Consider the following 22,561-nt stretch of genomic DNA (forward strand, 5'->3'; position numbering starts at 1 on the left):
CTGCACGCCGCTGGCCCCTCAATCTCTCTACATGCCTGTGCCCTCAAAAGAAACATGATGGTCCAACACAATTCTGCCGCCTAGCTTTAATGTTTCAGTGCCCCCGCAGCCGTGCGGCACTGTGCCGCGGCTGGGTTCGAGGACGGGCCCCCTCGGCCCCAGCGAGGACGACATGTGCACGGCGAGCCGGAGCTCTCCTCCCGGCCAAGGCTGATGTGCGGCGCACGACCTGCTACTTGCCCGCAGCCTGTATATGTTCACCGCGGGTGCGGCGTGCTTCAACACCTCTGCTCCCCTCATAGTGCGGGCGAGCGGTATCTCAGGGTACTTGAGGGGTCCGAGCGGCTTCCTTTGGACGCAAGCTGTAACGGCCGGACTGGCCATCCAACTTAGCCTACATCAACTACATAGACATTCCTGTTCAACCTTAATACCGTTTCATGGGAATTCAACAGCAATATTTGGTGGACATTGCAAAATTTTTCTCCACTTTTAAGTATTAAAAGTTTATCCTCAGAATTCACTACTACAAACAGAAAGACTTTACTTCACTTGCAACAACAAAATTTTGAAACTGAAACAAACCAAATTAAGAAAATCTCATAAATGCTTCTGCAATCTATCTTCATATTCACATCATAACTTGGAACTTGTTTCAAACTGACTTCATGTGAAATCCCTGGAGGAACTTTTGGGGGGGGAGGTCTGTACCGGGCGGTACACCTCCACTCCGCTAATTTAAAATGTGCGCCTGTGGAAACTCCTCTGCTGGAGGAAGTCTGAACTTTATTTACCCTATTAATTTTCTAGTTTCTCAGAAGATGTCACCACCGGGAAATTTTTGAGTTTGTGAACTGTGTCATTTTCGACGTACTTTTGTTTTACTTGAAGTAAGAAGTGTGAACTTTCTCTTCTAGAGGACACCACTGAAAAACTACAATAGTGCACCCTAGTGGGAAGAAAAATAACTGTTCTTTGGAGAAAATTTTATTTCAAAAGTTTGTTCTTTGTTAAATTTCTTTCTGTTATTGTTTAAGTTGGCTGTATACCCCTCTCTTTCCCCTTGTTTTGCATTTGACCAATCCCGAATTTCTGGTATTAATTTCTGACCAATCATAGGTATCTTCCCCCAACTTGAATATGTTTCTATACCCTAGCCAATAAAAAGTTTGTGGGAGGGTGTTTTCTTTCCCCTAACACCTAGAACCTTCCGCGAGAGGATATAAACTGCTGATTTTTGGGTCTCCGGGCCACTTCTGTTCCATCTTTCAGTGTATTAAGTACATAGCAGGAGGCGGGAAGCGCCTCTTTCTCCGGCAGCGGTCAAAAATAAGGTAATGGCCGATTAATAAATTCTTTCTTTGCTAGCTCAGCAGTTTAAACTCTCGGGGCGGGTGCGAAGCGTTCCTCCATGTAACCTTTTCCTAAAATGTAACGATCTTTTCTTCTATTCTATTTTAAGCTGCATTTTGGGATAGAGAGTGCTAACCCTCTCGAGCTCCCACTCACATTGTCTTGAGGTGAACTTATTTTCTTAACCTATTCTTCGATAATGTAAATCAAATTGCTCTTTTCTAAAGTCACCTCGGTAGTATGGGATTAGCCCTTGTATTAACGGCCTAGCGCCAAGTATGTCTTAATCTAGTGTATTAGGAGTGCAAGTTCGCCTCCTCTCAAATTGTTATTTTAGAGGTCATTTAATTAACATTCTTTTCGTTTAATAGACCTCAGTAGATTGGGTATTTTACCCCTGTTTATGTCCGTTGAGGACAGCTTGAAGGTGAAGTTTGGTGTGGCCTGGGAGAGGCTTAAATTTGAGAGCGAGTGGCTCTTTTGAAAATTGTATGTTGTATGCCTCGAGGAGGCTTTTCAGTGTAATTTGGAGCAAGGGCTCCTAGGTATGAATGGGGTTTTCTGCCCCTCTGTTAAAACTTGTGTTTGGGGTAAAACTGAGCTGATTGCCCAAGCATTGTGAACTCGGGGCGCGAAGCCCAAATTCTGTAAATATTGTAACTACCTTATTTGACTTCCTATTGTGTACCTGCCATGCTTGTTACTTATTTATTTTGAAAAGAAAATATAACCGTATTAAATTTTAAATTTACCTTACAGGCACTATAATTTCGTAGCTTGAGATCCATTCACACCCGCACCTTCTTTCACCTCTACCTACCGCTAAAACTCGGTAACAATTATTATGTGTAGAAACGTTTTAATGGTGAAGTAGATTACTGCGGATTTCTTTTGTTCGCATGAAATATTGAACACCATACCGGTATGTGTCCGTCCTGTTCTTGTCACAACCTCCCTAACGGTACGGGACGACGACGGCTGTGTCAGTGGACCGTTTGAGAATAGCAGTAACAACACTTCCCGGTACAGCAAACTGCGCATCGCATCGCAACACTGTCACAGTAGCAGTAGACCGGTAGCAGCAAACTGCACGTCGCATCGCAACGCTGTCACAGTAGCAGTGGACCGGTAGAGAATATCCTGGAGCAGGTTGTCACTGCTCCATTCGGAGAATAGGTGACGCGTACCGGTACGCCAGTACCGACACACCTCTACCACAGACAGTCGTGAACACTCCTGTGCCATTATTCCGTTAAATGTGCACACTGCTCATTCCAATCAGTGCCTCAGAGTAGGGACTGAATAACTGGAATGCTATGATGAACCAGTGTGTTTCTTACCAGCAGTATCAGAAAATGTATGAACCAGAGGAATGGCATGCTAAAGAAGAGAGATATCTAACTCCTCATCTACTTCCCGCCAGTATTCAGGCAGGCTGTTATACTCTGTATGCAGCAGTAATCCCATCTATCGGAAATGAGTAGCAACAGACGACACAAAGCTCATCACAACATACAACGGTCACTGTAATGTTATTGTTGATCAATTTTATGAGCTTTCTATATTGTAGGCCTTCACATTTAGTTTTCTTTTGACCCTGTGATATTAGAGCGCCTTATAAAATGATTTATAGCACGGACTGTCGTTCCTTATTCTCCGACTTAACAAACCGATTTTCATTGGATTCTGTTTACCCATTTTCTCGTGACTTGGAGCTGATATGGACTTGACAACAAAAATCCAAATTCATGAATATTTGTTGATAGGATCATTTACAAATATTTGGGAATTAAATGTTAGGCCCGTAAACTACCATTTCACTCAGTGTGAATAAAATTATTTATGGCCTAGATTGTAGCGACTTATTCTCCAATTTTACATACCAATTTTCATTAAATTCTCTTCAACCGTTTTCTCGTGATGCATACATACATACATTATGGTAAATTAAAAAGTACATTTCCTTATTACTGTGGACACGACCAATAGAGAAATACCATTATTTTTAAATTCTGAGCAATGTACAGACAAAACTCTTATTTCATATAGGTAGATTATAGGGTTACCTTGTAGCCATACAGAGCCTTGGGTCGACCCTTTGGCTAGGCCTCGCCACAGCAACCATCTTCTCTTCAGGGTTACCAGGGTTCAGTTCAGGCTCCTCATCAGCGCTAGGGAAGAAGTGATTATCCAAGGTGATCACTCTTGGAGGTGTCTGCAAGCAAACAACAAGCTCAGGAGAACTACGGCTTGTACAGGAATGAAAATCAACATCTTTGAAGCAAATATTTATGTAATAGAAAAGAAGCAAACAAGTGGCAAACCAAACACAAAACTACCTATCACACCCGTCTCGCAGGTTAGCCATATACAGTAGGAAGTTCAGGTAAAAGGAGAAAATCTTATTTGGAGTAAAAGTATGAATATGGCGGTCTGTCTGCAGAAGGTCAGGCTCCTTAGTAAGTAAACTATTAACCTAAAAGTGAGAGTATTGAAGAAGGTGCAAAATACTAGAGGGCGCTACTGAACAACTTTAATACATTTGTTCTGTTAGTAATTAAAGGCTTATGGTACACAAACTGACCATTGTCAGTTCACTTCTAGGTGCCATCAAATGCTATTAGACATATTCATTACGGTACAAGGAAGGAGTAGAGGTGCAAAAATACTGGATTTTTGTACTATTACAGCACATGGCAACCATGTTTACTTGGTGAGGGGTGATGTCATACGGTGTTAGACACAGGGAATTAATATACAAAAACTAAGTCCAAATTTTTGCTACTGCCACTTCTTACCTGTTTATTGACGAAGAAAGTCAATCATATGATTACATTTTCCTGAATATTTGTACTTAAAAATTTCACAATGTTTATTCACCATGCTTATGCATTTTTAAAAAAATCCATTAAAAGCCATGCATATGTGCATATTTATATGAATCCAAGCTCATAAGGACCGCGAGTGTTACGCCCCTTTCCTTCCGCAAGGAAGGGTTGGTGGCCGTGGTTTATGTCACATTCTCGCAGGTGTGCCACGTGTGCTGTCTGTAGAGGTACAGGGGTGGTGTGACGTCATATTTATGTCATGATCATTTTTCTTGTCCACATTGAATAACTTAAATATTGTATTTAAGCGGTCTGCCTATTCAATACACATGTAGTTTATTAAATCTAGAACACAGCGGGTGAGTTGGCCGTGCAGTTAGGGGCGCACGGCTGTGAGCTTGCATCCGGGAGATAGTGGGTTCGAACCCCACCATCGGCAGCTCTGAAGATGGTTTTCCGTGGTTTCCCATTTTCACACCAGGCTGTACCTTAATTAAGGCCACGGCCGCTTCCTTCCCACTCATAGCCCTTCCCTATCCCATCGTCGCCATAAGACCTGCCCGTGTCGGTACAACGTAAAACACATTCTAAAAATAAAAAAAATTCTAGAACATGTTTCTTTCCCTAAGTCATCAGCTAGAATAAATCACACAATACATCAGATATAAAAATTACATTAACAGATTGATAAGACAAATTAAAACACACTTTTATACACATGGACATTTAAAATAAAATATTTACAAACTTGATTAAAGTTCCGAGTCATATTGTCAATAAAATTGATGTGAATTGTTCCATTAAAATTCTTGATCACAAAGTTCGTAGAAACTAAAACTTGCATTCGTAAAATCGTAAAATGAGCATTGGAGTAAAAAAAATTTGATTTAAAATATTACTTGATAAAGGATTCTTAAGATCTTTGGTAGAAATTCTTTTAAATTGCATTTAAGAATGAGCACTTCCAAACTCCAAGTCAAAACAGGGCTGAAGCGGTCAAGTTAGTTATCATCATCATTTCCCAACTCCAGTTTCCCGGGCGTGGTGTACAAGCACTCGCCATCTCCTTCTGTCTTCCTACATCTTCTGATACAGTACATCTCCCTCTCTCCTCCACATCTGATCTTACAGTCTCTATCCAACGTTTTCTTGGTCTTCCCTGTGGTCTTCTTCCTACGAGATCAAGGTTGAAATATCTTCTGGCAGGTCTTTCCCTGTTCATTCTCATTATGTGCCCATACCACTGAAGTCTGCATTTCTTTACGACACTGATAATAAAATTGAATAATGTTCAGTTTGTTTGTTATTGGCCCTGATGTGATGAAAAGGACTCTCCTCTGCTGAGGTATGTGTCTACCTCTTGATTTTATAGTCAATACGAGTTTACATTGTATACAAGAACATTCTTTAAGCGCCAAATGTTTCATATCGTTTATAAGTGCTTCACGTCGTATGTGTAATTTTTTAACCAGTGCATATGTTTCCAGTGTTCTGTGATCCATGAACACACGGCAGTTTAAGCCAGAACTATGTCTTTGTACATTTTATTTCAATGTATATATATTTCATCCAGTTTATTCAGATAGAAACAAGACTATCAAGCCCAAGAACATTCTTGAAACACCAATTGTTTCATATCGTTATAAGTGTTCATGTCACATTTGTGTATATTTTCAACCAGTGCATGTTTCTAGTGTTCCGTGTTCCATGAACACAAGACAGTTTAAGCCAGAACTAAGAACTTTTTAAGTTCCAGGTACAGTTTACCATATGTACATTACATTTCAAGGTAATGTTTTGCAAAAAATTGTTGTGTTTCCAGGCCTTTGGATATATCATTTTTTATTATGATGATTGTTATCAGATGCTTCTTGATTTGATTTCCAACAAGAACTGATGACGACTTTAAGCAAGTCGAAACAGGTCTTCTTATAAATTAATATATTTTACAATGTGTTGAATGGTGGAACAACCCTCAAACTCTATCTTATTTTAAAGTAAACCAGTCAATATTTTTCTTTTTTTTTTTGCTAGTGGCTTTACATTCCACTGACACAGAGCCATTTGAAACACCTGATGAATGGGTCAGAAAAAAAGAGAAACATACAGCTAGCTACACATGGAAGCAATATGCTCAGAGTAGTTCCCTATCACTAGGACAGAAACAGATGCAGCATTAAGAACTATGCCTGAATGACAATCGTCAGGAGTAGATAAAGTGAATGCACACATGATCAAAGCACCCGGAAACAGGCTCTACAATAGCTACACACAACAAAGCACCCGTAGAATGGAACAAGGTGTTATCATTCCTCTGTTTAAGAAAAGGAACTGGCAAATCTGCCAAATATAGAGGGATAACTCTCCTGTCACACGGGCTAAAACTTCTCAAGAAGATTATACAGCAGAGTCTGTGAACAATCAAAGAACTACAGTTAGAAGAGGCACAGTACGGCTTCAGAGGTAACAGGTCAATCATAGATCTTATCTTCAGAGCCAGAATGCTGATTCTTTTTTTACAATTGGCTTTACGTCACACCGATACAGATGGGTATAAGGCAGCGAAGGGATAGAGAAGGGCTAGGAATGGGAAGTAAGTGACCGTGGCCTTAATTAAGGTACAGCCCCGGCATTTACCTGGTATGAGAATGAGAAACAACAGAAAAACATCTTCAGAGCTGCCGAACGTGGTGTTTGAACCCACCATCACACAAACGCAAGCTCGCAGCTGCGCACCCCTAACCGCACAGCCAACTCGCTCAGTTAGAATACTGATGGCAAACCATTGGAAGAAATATAAGAACTTGTTTGTGGTACTCTTGGATGTTGAAAGGGCATTCAACAATGTCGCAAGAGGGAAGATTGGCAGTGCTTGCGAACAGGAAGCTGCCTGAAGGACCAGATGTTGTACAAGGATTGTTATCAGCTGCATGCTAGTTGGAGAGGAGCACACGTCATGGTTTACGACCAAGAGTACAGTGTCCTCACTGCTGTTCATCATAGTTATGGATGATATAACAAAGAACATTAAGGAAATGACAGTTGAACTCAATGCAGTTGCCTTTGCTGATGACATGATTTGGGGGATAACAGAAGAGGAGGTGCAGGCAAGACTAACACGGAAGGCGAAGTTCCAAGGGGTTCAACTTCAAGGTCAGTACAGCGAGACAGAGTTTCACGAACAGGGTGCAGAAAGAGTCCCCTCTTCTACCAACAAGTCAGGATTCTTTTTCAATGATGCTAAGATTTCAACCAAATTAAAAATAATAAGCAAGTTAATTCCACCTTTTCAATACAAATGAAATAGTGTTTATTAAATAAACATTTAATGGGACTAGTTTCAACCTATTTAAAGGTCATCTTCAGCCATATCGCATGTAGAACAAAGTATATGAAACACAGTGGTTTTGAAGATGGCCTTAAAACATAGAAGTTTGACACTGTGAAAAGTTGTCTTTAGAATTTCATGAAAACACTTATGTTGTAAGAAATTAGTTCACTCATCGGTAGGAATATATGAGAAGAATAAGTCTTTTATATTCTTCACAGTATTCAAGAGCGTAGATATAAATCGAAATTCACAATCTTGATGAGATGTGGAATCGGGCACACATTCACAATGTTGTTGTAGTACATGTAGCATTAATAATCTAATAAATATAATTTGGACGAACAGTCTACGAGATATGTATTTAAACTGCGTGCCTTCTGGGCACAGCTTATCTTCAGCGATTTATGCCTTGTGCAACTGAACTCTGTGGACTTGGCCTAAAATATATGTATCGAGCCGTGACATTATTTCTGTTACAATAACCATATTAAATTGGGATCTGACGCTATTAGACGAACTGTATGATTAAATTACGTATCTGTATGACACAGATAATCTTCAGTGCAAGGGCGCATGGAACATTTGGTCTACATGTGTACTATTCATTTGATATGTGGCGATTGGGACATCTCGTCACCTAATTATTCTGAAAGTTATCTCTGGTGTGTATGATCATACTGTGGAGACAGCAACAAGAACTCCTACGCCATCTGGGTGCATCAATTGGAACTGCAATTCGTGTTCTGACAGTGCTCGCCAGAGCGTGTACCAAGACTAGATGGTGTCACCACCAGTGACATATAGCCGAGTACAGTTTGTCGATGGTTGGAACTCCTCGAGAGTGGACGCTTGCTATAGCCATGTATAACTGCTGTACAGCTCCTAATATAATGACCGACTCAGTCGGCAATGGATAATAAGAAGGGTATACCTCGCCAAGGGACGAGGATGAATTTTTTTAAAGTGTAACATTTTCAATTTAATGTTAATTATGTAGGATTTTTTCTTTAAATTTCCTACTTTTAGTATTAGGCCAAACATGGGTGAGTTACCTAAGCATATATGGATTCATGTAAGTACACATTTAATGATGTAATTCTGCAAAGATTATTCTAGTTAGAGTTTTTTAAAATGTGATTTGACTTGTATCTTAGTTTTGTGGTACGGCGTTCTAGCTTCAAGTGTGTGTCATGTGTAACGGAAGGCCACTGTTGTGCTTAGGTAACTTTTGAAATTCTCTGTTGCCTTGATTTAAATTTGTTTCTCTCTTGGATTTATTTTGTTTTCCTGTATATTTGCGGGTATTTTTATGTGCTATGTCCTGGATGCGTGTGCGGTTACTATTTTAAAATTTTTAATATTATAATCTAGCTGACCCGACAGACGTCGTTCTGTCAAAAATAAATGACAATGGAACGAACTCAAATTCAGTCTTACTGCACGCAAAAATCAGAATAATGCAAATGACGAATCATCAACATCAAATGAGTTAATTTTCTACTGCTACCAAAAGTTAGTGACAAACTACTGGAAAAACGTGTTTTCATTACCTGCAATATTAATGTCTTGATTGTGAATAAGAAAATGCTCAAATAGGTCACAGCATATCACTACCCAGAAATAACCCTGATTGACTGTAACGTAGATAGGAACTGTTCAGCAGGATTTCAAATCCCTCACAGAGCCATAATTATACCCCGTTGCAAATCAAGTAATTTGATAAGTTGATGGCGTAAAGATAATGTGCCAAAACTTACTCCTCTTTCATTGTAGGAAATAACTATCATAGAAAACACTGATTCCAATCAACACTATGAAGATATTTTTCATTGTAAAGCTTTAAGGTACACGATATGTTTTGTTTGATTACCTGGCGTGTAAACAAACAAAGTTGATGGTTTTCCAACACGGGAACAGGCAACATACAATTGGCCATGCGAGAAACATGGGTTTTCAAGATTAATGCTGCAAACACTCAATGACTGCCCCTGGGATTTATTAATGGTCATAGCAAAAGCGAGCTGCACTGGAAACTGCAGTCGTTTAAATTCAAATGGTACGTCAGTCGGAATCCTAGGGATGCGTGGTATCAAAACATCTTCTCCTTTATTCTTCCCCGTTAGAATGGTTGCTTCAATCACATTGTTCAGTAACGTTTCCACCGCTGGCCGTGTGCCATTACAAAGACGCGGTTGATATTTCGGAACATTATGACCACTGATCCGACATTTAATTGAAGAATGTGAGGCGGCAATCCTGGCATATCCAGCGAGTTCAAAAATTCGGGTGGATACTTGATGACATCATCTTGGTTAGTAGCGGAATCAACTGATTTGTATGTCCTCAATTCACCGGCAACATCATTTTGAATTTTGAAATTTAATTCATTTACATCCATATTTTTGGCAGTCAATATAGCTCGTTTGCTCAACCAAATCTGATCTGTGTAATTTTGAGCAATGTTTGGGAACACCTCTTGAATAAGTCCGGTTTTGGATTCAGTAAACTGACAAAAATTGACAGGAAAAGTAATGCAGCCAGTCAGAACGTCTGAAGGGAATTTGCCATTACCAATGTCAATGAAAAAAATGAAATGGCGTATGGCTCTTAGTGCCGAGGACACGTTTGGCTCGCCGGGTGCAGGTCTTTTGATTTGACGCGCGTAGGCGACTTGCACATCATGAGGATGAAATGGCGATGAAGACGACACATACACCCAGCCCCCATGCCAGTGAAATTAACCAATGATGATTAAAATTCCCGACCCTGGCGGGAATCGAACCCGGGACCCCTGTGATCAAAGGCCAGCATGCTAACCACTTAGCCATGGAGCCGGACACCAATGCCAATTAGTTGTTTTGAAAATATCTCTCCACATGGATCATTTTGTATCATTTAGTATCTTGACGTGTTTCCACAAAACTGATGACTTTAAACATGTATTAAGTTCATCAGCTGGCATTGACCGTGGAATCACTGGCAATGTTTGACGAAAATCTCCTGCTAACAAAATCATCGCTCCACCAAATCAGTTTTGATTGTTCCGCAGATCTTGCATGGTTCGGTCTAATACCTCCAAAGACTTTTTATGTGCCATGGTGCATTCATCCCACACTATCAATTTACATTGCTGCAAAACCTTTGCCATTGCAGAGTTCTTCGATATGTTGTAGGTCGGAATTTCGGTGCTTTGCATATTCAACAGCAATTTTGGCGCTGAATGGGCTGGTCGACCGCCTTCCAACAATGTAGCTGCAATGCCTGATGAAGCAAGTGCGAGTGCAATTTCACTGTGTGAGCGAATTGTTGCTAAAATCAATGAAATTAAGAAAGTTTTTCCTGTACCCCCGGCAGCGTCCAAGAAGTAAATCCTTCCAGTTCCATCATTTATAACTTTCATTAGATTATCAAATACATACTTTTATTGTTGGTTCAACAGCAGAAGATTTATTCGGAATGATTCTCTTAACACGTTCCGTGCGGTTCGGGTCACCATGTGCCGCGAAACATGTTACTCTTCTCCGTCGGTGCAAACTTCCCAGAATTGCGAAGTAAGTAACTACGTCCTAGTTACGAATTTCCGTTAACTAATGGCAACCTAGTGTTCCAATTGAAGTAAAGGATCGAGGCATACTGCTAGTTTTGATCGGCCCACCGGTGACCCGAAGGAAGTTTTTTTCATCTTCCATTCATATCGCTTCGGGTCACCCTGAGTCCCGATTGTTGTCTGACCTATATTTTTACGCGGGAATCGCTTAGCGCGGTTATGGTGAATGAAGGCTAGAGTGTTGCTTCCCGCAGATGGTAGATTGTTGTTTAAGGAGTAACCCTTCTGATATCTGCTTTCTACATTGCCTATAGAGGTTACTGGAGTAGTTATTGATATATTTATTATCTTCCGAATATAATATTTACAAGTAATTTCACGTCCTTTTTAGGTATGGAGCTTTCACATTCTGACACACCGGTGGCACGGAAAAGAAAGAGGGTTAGGACAGCACTGGGGTAGGCTTATATCACGTTCCGTGCGGTTCGGGCCACCATGTGCCCCGAAATATGTTACTCTTATCCATCGGTGCGAACTTCTCAGAATTACAAAGTGAGTAACTACGTCCTAGTTACGAATTTCCGTTAACTAATCGACAACATATTGTTCCAATGGATGTAAAGGATCGAGGCATACTGCTAGTTCTGATCGGCCCACCGGTGACCCAATTATTTCCGGGGTCATTTCTGTTTTACACAATTGTTGAATCGGAACACTGGGGCACAGGTAAATACGCTGGAATGTCTACTCAACAATAACGCACACAACAAGTGCACATGCATGGTTTAGGATATCATACTAGGGAGTAAACAAAGTCAAATTCATCAGGTCACCGGTGACCCAAACCGATAATATCTAAAGGCACCATCGGGTCACCGGTGGGCCGATACGACGTAACATTAAGTTCACAATTAAGTACTTATTTATTTTCCACCTAGTCGATACAATGATTGCTTAAGGCAATTTTTAATGGTCAAAAGTGGTACATGTTTCGTATATTATCAACATCTTCAGCCACATAACACTGTTTAGATGAAAAATATATAAAATTGACAAAGTAATGCTTTAGAGGAAGTGACCTTAATTAATTAGGTGACTAGGTGGAAAATAAATAAATACTTAATTGTGAATCTATTGAAGTGCGATACGGACCATGAAGCTGATTTTATGTAACATTAAGTCATCGAAATTCACTGCCGCAGGGAACGTGTTAAAGCACCGAGACCACACAGTTTTTCGCGTTGAACTCTTGATTAAAAGCACTGTGCATCGGGCGATTGGGCGCGGCCATGCCTAATTGAGATGATACTTTGTTTTCACATCATCGAGCACATGTTCTCAATTGATAATAACACCTCATTGTACATTTCTTCACTGATTTGTAAATTTGTGCAGTCCGATTAGATTGAAAATTGGTTTGGCTTGCAGCATTTCGAGTTCTTCGTCCGAAGTTGCTCCGCCCGCGTCTTATAGGTGGGATGAGTCTTGAAATAAGTATACTGTATTTGGAAGCACACACAAATTAAACCACTCAACCAAAGAAATCGATGAACTTGTTTGTTGAGAAGCAAAGATTTAAAAACAATCAGGGTAGACAAAAGTCTCTAACTACGACACTGCGTGCGACTGTCTGGAAAGCGTACGTGTGAAATCAAAACCCAAGGAGACATTCTTCCTGTCACAAACTGAGAACTAAGCGAGATAAGAACATAGGGTTTGTTTTAAAAATAACGTCCATATCTGAAGACCATTTGTCTCGCTTTGTCCCCCCATGCAAATTCAATAGCAAAGAAGTTGGACAGCGACTGACTTTCTCGTGCCTGCACATAAAAATCTCTGAACATGACTGAAAAGAAACACAAATAGTGCATGTTCTTATCATTTAAATCTAAAAATAAACTTATCTACGTTGAGCTGAAGTGTTCCTTTACCAGCAGTGAAAAAATTACAAATATAGTGAATACAAAATAGGAGTTATGACATGATAAGTTCTATGCAATGAAGATTTTGCATTTGAGCTAAAATTCCGTTATATTCACATTTTCACACTCAATTATTTTGTAAACATTTTTTTTTGTTAACGGCATCAAATGCGGCTTGAAATTTTGTACATAATCCGATATTCACCTATTTTAACCGATAACATTGAGATTTACGGACATTTGGCAAATGCACTGGATTAGAGGAGGACAGCGTTAAGCGCAAACGTGGGAGAAGGAAAGAGAGACGAACAGTTTGAATGATAAAAGAGAAATGAGGCTTTTACAGTTTTTCCTGGCATTTTCCCATTTTTCTCTTCGTAAAAAAACTTACTCGGACTTCGACAAATATTGGAAAAAAAAATTAGCCGAATTGGTCCAGCCGTTCCCAAGTTTTGTGCTTAGCAACACATTTAGCGATTCATTTTCATTTATATAGATTATCGCTATCATTGCCGTGCTTTTGTGCACGTATTCATGTTAATTTTTGGTTGTGATTCTCATCTAAGTTATTCATGCGTTTCGGCCTTCTCGTGCCCGTGTTTTGACCGAATACTACGCTTACTCTAGTTACCACAGATTTTAAAAAAAATATTATCATCGTTATTTTGTAAATTTTAATTTTTCTTTGAGGCGTATATTTTGGGTTTGGATGCTTTGTTTTCATCTCTACTGCGGGTGTTTTATGCGATTATTGCCCTATTATTTTGGTAGACTTGCATTAATTTCAATAATGTACTTGTAACGTTTTGGGTTTAACTGAGGGTTTTGGACAGCCCTAGTGTGAGCGTTCAGGAGTTCGGTTCTTATCTATTCTTCCTATTATCTCTTCGTGCTTGGCACTTATGTAATTGATTATTACTCATCATTGTCTTGTCTGCGATAGCATTAACTTGTATGTGGCATCGTGAATATAATTGACTGATTCATCTTTTGCGGTGTTCGTGTGTTTCACTTGGTCATGTTAATTGAACTGACTAGTTCTCTTACTTATTAATATTGGGTGTTTTATTGATTCCCTAGCCTACTATGGCTTTGTGATTTAAATAATTATGTATTATTTGGGTTAATATTCTCGATTCTGTGCGGGCTTGTGTGGTCATTATGGTCTGTAATTGTGCACAGTTTTAAAATTTATGTGATGTGTTGTGGGACCAATGTTCATGTGGGTATTGCGGGGAACGATCCTCCACTGGGTTCTGTCAAAAGCCCTCTATTTAACTATCCCACCAGTTTTTCCTTTTAATTTAAATTTTAATTCTATTTAATATATATTAATTATTGATGATGTTTAGAGTAGGCTGGTGCACCAGGATATTTTTGTGTGATAGAATAGTACTATTTACTAGGTTTATGTACATTTAAATTATTTCTTTTTCTAAATATTAATTATACTCCCTACTTATTTTTGTTCTTTGCAAGTTTCTCTTCATTATTATTTTACCAAAGTTTATTCATTTTTCAAATTTAAATTTAATGTAAATATTATTTACCAAATTATAGTGTTAGATTAAATTTTTTTGAAAATGTTGGTGTTGGTTCTTGGCGAGTCCCTCAGTAATTCCTTGGGTTCCTTACCTCTTGTTTTTTTATTTTGGGTGGGTTCCAGTACTCTTCCTGGTATGATGTAATATCGCCTGATTGTTCTGGTCAGTTTGCTCTTTTTACTCTTCTTGTGTGCACACTCTCCTATGATGTTTACTAGCCAAATGCCATTTACCATAATTATTGTTAGGGGGTGTTGCAGTTGGTAGCAGAGCGTGGTTACCTTCTTGAACCTACGCTGAATCTGGTCAGTTTGCTCTTTTTACTTTTCTTGTGTGCGCACTCTCCTATGATGTTTACTAGCCAAACACAATTTACCATAATTATTGTTAGGGGGTGTTGCAGTTGGTAGCAGAGCGTGGTTACCTTCTTGAACCTACGCTGAATCTGGTCAGTTTGCTCTTTTTACTTTTCTTGTGTGCGCACTCTCCTATGATGTTTACTAGCCAAACGCCATTTACCATAATTATTGTTAGGGGGTGTTGCAGTTGGTAGCAGTGTGTGGTTACCTTCTTGAACCTACGCTGAATGGCTAGTCGTAGAATTGCGAGGCAGGCACCCAAAAATGACACCAAAAATAAATGAATTTATGAGCTATGGTGAACCCTACTAATTCTTTTGAAATATTATTGTTTCATGTATCATCCCATGATGGCTGTACGCATCATAATCGACCCCCACTTGCTGAGACATGTGGAGTTGGCCTATGAGTTGGAGATTCGAGGACTTGAAAGCGGTAGGACCAATGCTGACAAAATTAAGAGACTTTGCGAAGCCACCCACCTTCCCATTACTGTACCTGATTTGGACCAACAGTCAGTCGTTGAGTCAATTGCCCTTGTTATTGAAAATCTTGATGAGTTAACGGAATTATGTGCTTCTTTTGCAGACATTACACCGTCTAAGGCACAGTTAAAAAGAATCAAAGCTAGGATAGATCATTACTTGAATCGAATCAAGGATCTGCATACTTTAAAAGTTAGTTCTGATCATCGTTGAGAAATTTCAGAATTGTTATCAAAAGCCATTTCCTTATCATATGATGTCCACACTTGAGATGTTTGTTGATGTACAAAGGCTTACCCTGGTCGATGTTGATACCCAGGCGAGTAGGTTTGAACATGTAAATGCATCCAACCCTTGTCCGGCTGGTAACTTGTCTCCCCGTAGTGAAAGTAAATGTCTGGGATGCTCACCTGGTAATTCTTATTGTACCACCTCCGGTCTTGGATTTATTTAAGGGTTTGTCCGATTTCTCCATTGATTCTATCGAAGAAACCCTTTGATTTTTGAGGTTCTGGGTTGAATTGTCAGAAACGGTGAACATTTTTGAACTAACTTCCTTGAATGTCTTCCGGGTCTGCTTCCTGCATTGTCAGGGGATGTTAAAGGATGAGTTACATGATGCTATTTCCGAAAATGTCACAATGGAGAATTTTCATGACACTATATTGAACAAATATATTCCTTGGACTGCCCAACAGTTCCTTATCCAGAGTTGTTGCTTTAGAAGGCAATCCTTGAATGAGAAATCGTCGAACTACATAAAAGATATCAAATATTATTGTAAAGTTTTGAGGCAATCCATTCCTGAAATTAATTTTGTGAATCACTTGGTCAGGGGCATATCACCGCAGTATCGTTCCTACATGTGCTTTACTGCTAGACCTGTAATCCTTAAGGAACTCGAGGCTGCTTGTGTTGAAGCGGAGAGTGTTCATTATGAGGATTTGTGTCGTGTGGCGAACATTCCTCCACCGTTACCTTGTCCACCCAGTGTTTTTCAGATGTTACTTCCTGCTATTAAGCCCATTAAGAAATGTTACGCATGTGGCACAGGGATCATCTTCAGGACAAGTGTCCGAGCCTGAAACAGCCCACTACATCTAAGGATAGTACCAACCCCAATTTCGCCTGTTTCATTTGTGGATCCAAACAACACGGTAAACGTTCTTGCCCAAATAATCCCAATCAACCAAGAATTTGACTAGCCGATGCTAAGGAAACGGAGTTTTTCTCCATGCTCAACTATTTATATGAACTTGGGTAACCCGTCTAATGATGTTCTGTTTCATGTTGATTGTCAGTGTATTTCTGCCCATGTATATGTTAATTTGCCTTTTATTGAAGCTGAGATCAACGGTGAGCCCGTGTCCGCTCTCGTGGATTCCGGGAGTGTATATTCATTGGTCAACATGTCTTGGTATGAAGGGTATAAATCTCCCTGTAACCTTCCTGAGCTACAACCGCTAACTACAAATTGTGTCACTGCTAATGGTTCTACTGTATTTGTTATTGTTATCAAAATTAGAATTTTGAACTTCACTTGGAAATTTAAATTAGTGGTAGTCAAGGGATTATGTTGTAACCTTATTCTGGGAGCTGATTTCTTGACTCATGTTGGTTTGGTGATTGACCTTCAGGAAAGAAAATTGTTTTTCAAGTTTTCTCCTGATTCTAAAGTTTCATTAATTGGCAGGCATATTATTGCCTCAAGCTTAATTTCTCCCGTCGAGAGTTCTGCTAATGTTGATTCCTCTAAAATGAATCTGGAGCATTTACCTAGTGACCAAGCTATACAAATTCGTGAGTTATGTGCTAAATTTCCTGATGTTTTCACCGATAAGCTGGGATTGACTAATGTTCTCAAGTATAAAATTGATGTTTCCAATAACATTCCTGTCATATCACCTCCTTATCGCTTGGTCCCTCCCCGCATGAAAATTTTGAAGGAGATTATCCAAGATATGCTCAATGAGGGTGTCATCCGTCCATCTACCTCTACCTATTCCTCACCTATCTTTCTTGTGCCCAAACCTAACGGTGGTTATCGCCCGGTAGTTGATTATCGTGCCTTGAACCGCAAGGTGGCTCTCCAGTCTGTGCCACTGCCTGATACCCATTCTTGTTTTCATGGAGCAAAAGTTTACACGTCATTCAATTTGAACAGTGCGTACCTTCAGATTCCTCTTGCCAAAAAGTCTCATCATCTAACTGCCTTTGCAACGGACTGGAATTTGTATGAATTCTGCCGCGTTCCGTTCGTCTTCTCTAATGGAGCTGATCATCATGGCAGGATCCCGCTCTTCTGATGTAGTCTCCGCATGGTCTATGGAGATGTATTCGGAGAAAGTCATACCGACATCGGACTTTTGCCGTAACTCCTCCCATTCATCTTCATTGTCGTCTTCTACTTCTTCTCCTTTTTCTACTTCATTTAATGAACCAAAACCACACTTGACGAAGCAGTTCTTGACTGTCCATGAAGGAACAGAGTTTCAGGCAACTGTCACACTCCGCATTGCATCAATCACGTTCCACTTGCGTATTTCTCCCTCCGGAATATTTCTAGCAACTTCCCGGAGAAAGTACCGCACCAGTCGCTTTCTGTAGGCATGTTTCACAGATGAAATTATGCCTTGGTCTAGGGGCTGCAAGTAGCTCGTAGTGTTGGCAGGCAGAAAAAGAAGACGCACATGTTTTAAAATTAAATTATGTTTGTGTGCAGCACACTGATCCAACAACAGAAGTATTTTCCTGTCCTGGCATGCCATTTTGCGCTCAAGGCATACCAGCCACTCCTCAAAAATTTTGCCTGTCATCCACGCATTTTTAGACGACTTATATTTGCACGGAAAGTGCCTGATGCCTTTAAAACATCGCAGCTTCTCGAACTTGCCTATGACGAGGGGAGGAAGTCTCTCCCTTCCGTCCGCATTGCAACACAGAAGGACTGTGACCCTATCCTTGTAAGATTTCCCGCCATGGCACTTCTCCCCCTTAAAACCATAAGTCTGTTTGGGCTCGGCATATTGTTTGGTGTATACGAATTGATTATGTGAGCCACGTTTTCTCGCCAACTGTCTGCATCACTAGTGTTCACTGATTTGGCTTCTCCGCACACTGCCTGCCACGTGATATTGTGCCGTTCCTTAAAACGCTGAATCCACCTGTTAGAACACAAACTCAAGACCCATCTTCAGCGCCAGTTCATTCGCCTTCCCCTTAATAATCTCGCCATCTACGGGGATATTGTTTGCCCGAACATGCTGAAACCACTCGATCAATTGTACTTCCAAATCAGAGTGTTTAGCTCCTCGAATGCGCATTCACTTTGCTGTATTTACACCCTGCATTTACTGAGCTATGCTCTCACGGTTTTTTAAAAACGTTGAGAGCGTGGACACAGGAATTCCAAAGTCTTTAGTTATTTAAGTTTTCGTGTTTTGTCCTTTGTCGACCTCCCTTATAATTTTCACTTTCTCACTGAGTGTCTTTGAAGAATACGGACACTTAGCCTGAAGACGGACTGACTAAAGTGATCCTATATGGTCATGAAATAAGAAGATCTGAAGTGTTTTTGATGGATTTGTTGGACATAAAATGATAATTCTTTCTGAGAAATTTTTGAATAAATTTTGAAATTTTATATGAGCCACATTTTGACTTATTTCTTTTCAATTCTTTCTTTCTTTCATTCATATCTTTTAATATTTTACATTGCTTAAATTTTGTTAATATTTGCGACATATTTCTATTTTTTCCTTTCTTTTATTTCAGCATTGAACGAGTATTCACTCCATCATTTTAATACAAAGAATAAAGAATTCTTTTAACTTAATTCATATCTTCAAGTGCCTTTACACTTTCATTTTTTAAAGTCATTAATCTCCATGGATACCTTCAATATTTTTTACATTGTTTTCTTTACACAACAAGGCCTATATAAAATTTCCTTTCCACTACAATAATATATTTGTTTCAACTCACATTTTAACTAAGGCAATACTTTACATATATGCTCAATTCTACATCTCTTCAAGATTATAAATGATTTTAAGTGTATCTACGCTTCACAGTGATATGAAGAATATCAAATGACTTCTCTTGTACTACAACAACATTGTGAATGTGTGCCTGATTCCACATCTCATCAAGACTGTGAATTTCAATTTGAACCTACGCTTTTGAATACTGCGAAGAATATAAAAGACTTATTCTTTTCATATATTCCTACAGATGAGTGAACTAATTTCTTACAACAAAAGTGTTTTCATGAAATTCTAAAAACAATTTTTCATAGTGTCAAACTTCTATGTTTTAAGACCAACTTTAAAACCACTGTGTTACAGATACTGTGTTCTACACGCAATATGGCTGAAGATGACTTAAATAGGTCGAAACTAGTCCCATTAAATGTTTATTTAATAAACACCATGTAATTTGTATTGAAAAAGGTGGAATTAACTCACTTATTATTTTTAATTGGGTTTAATCAATGTTCAATAAGAACCCATAAAATGAAATTCATTTCTCTAAGATTTCAAAGAAAGCAATAAAAATGGCAATGTTCAACAGCTACTTCATACAGATTTTAACATGCACCCTCATGATGAGAGATTCGTCATAACTGCAGGCATGAGAGATGAAGTTCCTTAGATCCATTTTCCAAAACACCAGGATAGACAACTTAAGAAACGAGAAGGTGAAGCAAGAAGCTGGGATTAAGACAACTCTGCAAGACGGGTCAGTACATCCAGAATACGGTAGTTTAGACACCAGATGAAGAGGGAGACTGAGTGCACTTATGAGAGGTAGAAGGAAGACCTAGAACTTCCTGGATGGAATTGTCAAGATTGATATTGTACCCAGGGGAAGGACACTGGATGTCATGAAAGGCAGCCGACTTGTTTTGACAGTCCAGCAGCTTTTGACACAGTGAACACATGAGCAAGCAACAGTAAACAGATCTGCATGATAACACGAGTACTGATTCTATTGACCCATAGTTTTGCTTTGAATTTTGTTCACATGTTATTCTCACAGTGCTTCTTTGTTTCTCTAATCTTTTCAGAATCCATTTATGAGCACTACAAATTTTACTCACTTAATGTTTACATTGTTTCGAGTTGTTCTGAGTTTCACTACATTTTATAATCTGATTAAAAGATTTTCTAACTTTTTTCTAAACATAATGAGCCCTTCACATACGGGCACAGCAAGATTATGTCTATACCAATGAGTTACAACAGTTTAATGGACACTATTAATGAACACTGTTGAGTTTTTTTCCTTATCTAGTCAGTATTTTATTTGGGACAGTTTAGTCTAAGAAGACTATTATTGTAAGTAAACACTTCGGCGGTTCAGAAAAATACTATCGTACCTAGCACTTTTCAGATTTTACATTAAAACAAATTAAAAGTTTATGTATGCCAGAAATCACCATGAATACTTAGCGTAATGAACAAACAGTGCCAGTATATGAACATTTTTTTATCAGCAATGTTCAATAATTTAAAAAATTTTCTTTATTGTGTCAATATATTTTATCAAGTGTTACGGCTGAAGAAATCCTATAAACAAGGACAAAATATATACAAAAAAAATAAAAAATATGTCATTTGCAAAAGTGAATAATAAGTTAGAGGTTTTAAGAATCTGATTGGTATCGTCAAGGTTCAACCAGAATAATTTCCTTTTGAGGTTACTGTAAGATAGGATCTCTCTCGGACAATCTATGGATGACAAGTTTTAATTAATTTTGTTTGGTGAACACCAAGCGTGTCACCAAACATCTTTTACATACTGACATCACACAATAGTGTCGAATGGACTTTTCTCACCCTTCAAAAATTGGCCCACATCTTCCGGGTTTGAACCCGCAACCTTGGGATCCGGAGGCCGACACTCTACTACTGATCCACAGAGGGATTAGCATACTGATTGACTAAGCAACCATGACATGGATGTAAAGAAATGTATGAAAATATCATGATTCAGGTCTATCTCAGTGAAACTTACAAAAACACTTGTATTCTTTAATGATATCACTGAATGAAATCGTGAAAACAGAATCTGACTGAACAGTATCATAGGATTTACATACAAAGTTATAAAAATGAGGAGCTCAGAGAAACTTCCCATCAGAAGTTATTCCCATCTACTGTTCCGATACTTCAACAAATATCCAAACACATTTCCACATTTATTATATTAGTAGAGAAGTACAGATTATTAGATATCTAAGATAAAATTATAAAAGAATTTAATTGTATAAAGTCCACCTGTTCAATACAAGTTTCCCATTTGATAAATTGTCTAAAAAGCTACATAGGACATGTTTCGACCTAGGCTAGAAGTCATCATCAGCTAAAATAACACAAAGATGAGACATTAACAAAAGCGGTGAAACATACAATTGAGATAAAATACAATCAACTCTAATGCAATGAAATCCTATGTTTACCGGGCGAGTTGGCCGAGCGGTTAGAGGCGTGTGGCAGTGGGCTTGCATCCGGGAGATAGTGGGTTTGAATCCTACTGTCGGCAGCCCTGAAGATGGTTTTCCGTGGTCTCCCATCTTCACACTAGGCAAATGCTGGGACTGTGCCTTAATTAGGGCCACAGCCACTTCCTTCCAACTCCTAGGCCTTTCCTATCCCATCGTCACTTGTATTGAACAGGAGGACTTTATACAATTAAATTCTTTTAGAATTTTATCTTAGATATTTAAAGTCAATACAGAACTGGAATGACGTTCATTACTTGTAATATTATTAGATTCCAGATGATTATTGCACACAGAATAGCCACCAAGTATGCAACAGGTAAACCAGAGTCACACTGGGTCTAGAAACAGGTTTGAGAAATAAAGTGTGATAACACTAAATCTCACCTGTACTCGAACGATGCCAGGATCTCGAGGCATGACGGATTCCTCCAACACTAGTTCCCTAGGAGGAGCTTTCGTGCCTATATGTTGGTCTTGACCTGAAAACATAACACATGAAATAAGGCGATCTCAAGTTTGTGATAAACAAGCACAAAAATAAATTTTTAAACATAATAAACTTGCCACCTGCCACACACATTGCTAGATGAGCGCATCAGATACTTTGGCATAAATTTCAATGAAGAAATAGTCTTCAATGAGGCAGTTGTAATGAAAGCCTCAGTGAAAATATTGTTAAGCTTC

At 39.1% G+C, this 22,561-nt stretch overlaps 1 protein-coding gene across 2 annotated transcripts in view; it reads right to left on the bottom strand.

The window, feature by feature from the left end:
• Tango11 (transport and golgi organization 11) overlaps positions 1 to 22,561 on the bottom strand; it is a 50,643-nt gene that overhangs the window by 13,801 nt on the left and 14,281 nt on the right. For both annotated transcript variants that reach the window (XM_067158267.2, XM_067158266.2), the window contains 2 exons: positions 22,262 to 22,356; positions 3,420 to 3,568 (listed from right to left, as the gene is read on the bottom strand). In XM_067158267.2, the coding sequence (XP_067014368.1) occupies positions 3,420 to 3,568; positions 22,262 to 22,356 (244 nt within the window). The remainder of the gene's footprint in view (positions 1 to 3,419; positions 3,569 to 22,261; positions 22,357 to 22,561) is intronic.

The sequence above is a fragment of the Anabrus simplex genome, chromosome 14 (assembly GCF_040414725.1).
Source record: "Anabrus simplex isolate iqAnaSimp1 chromosome 14, ASM4041472v1, whole genome shotgun sequence".
Lineage (NCBI taxonomy): Eukaryota > Metazoa > Arthropoda > Insecta > Orthoptera > Tettigoniidae > Anabrus > Anabrus simplex.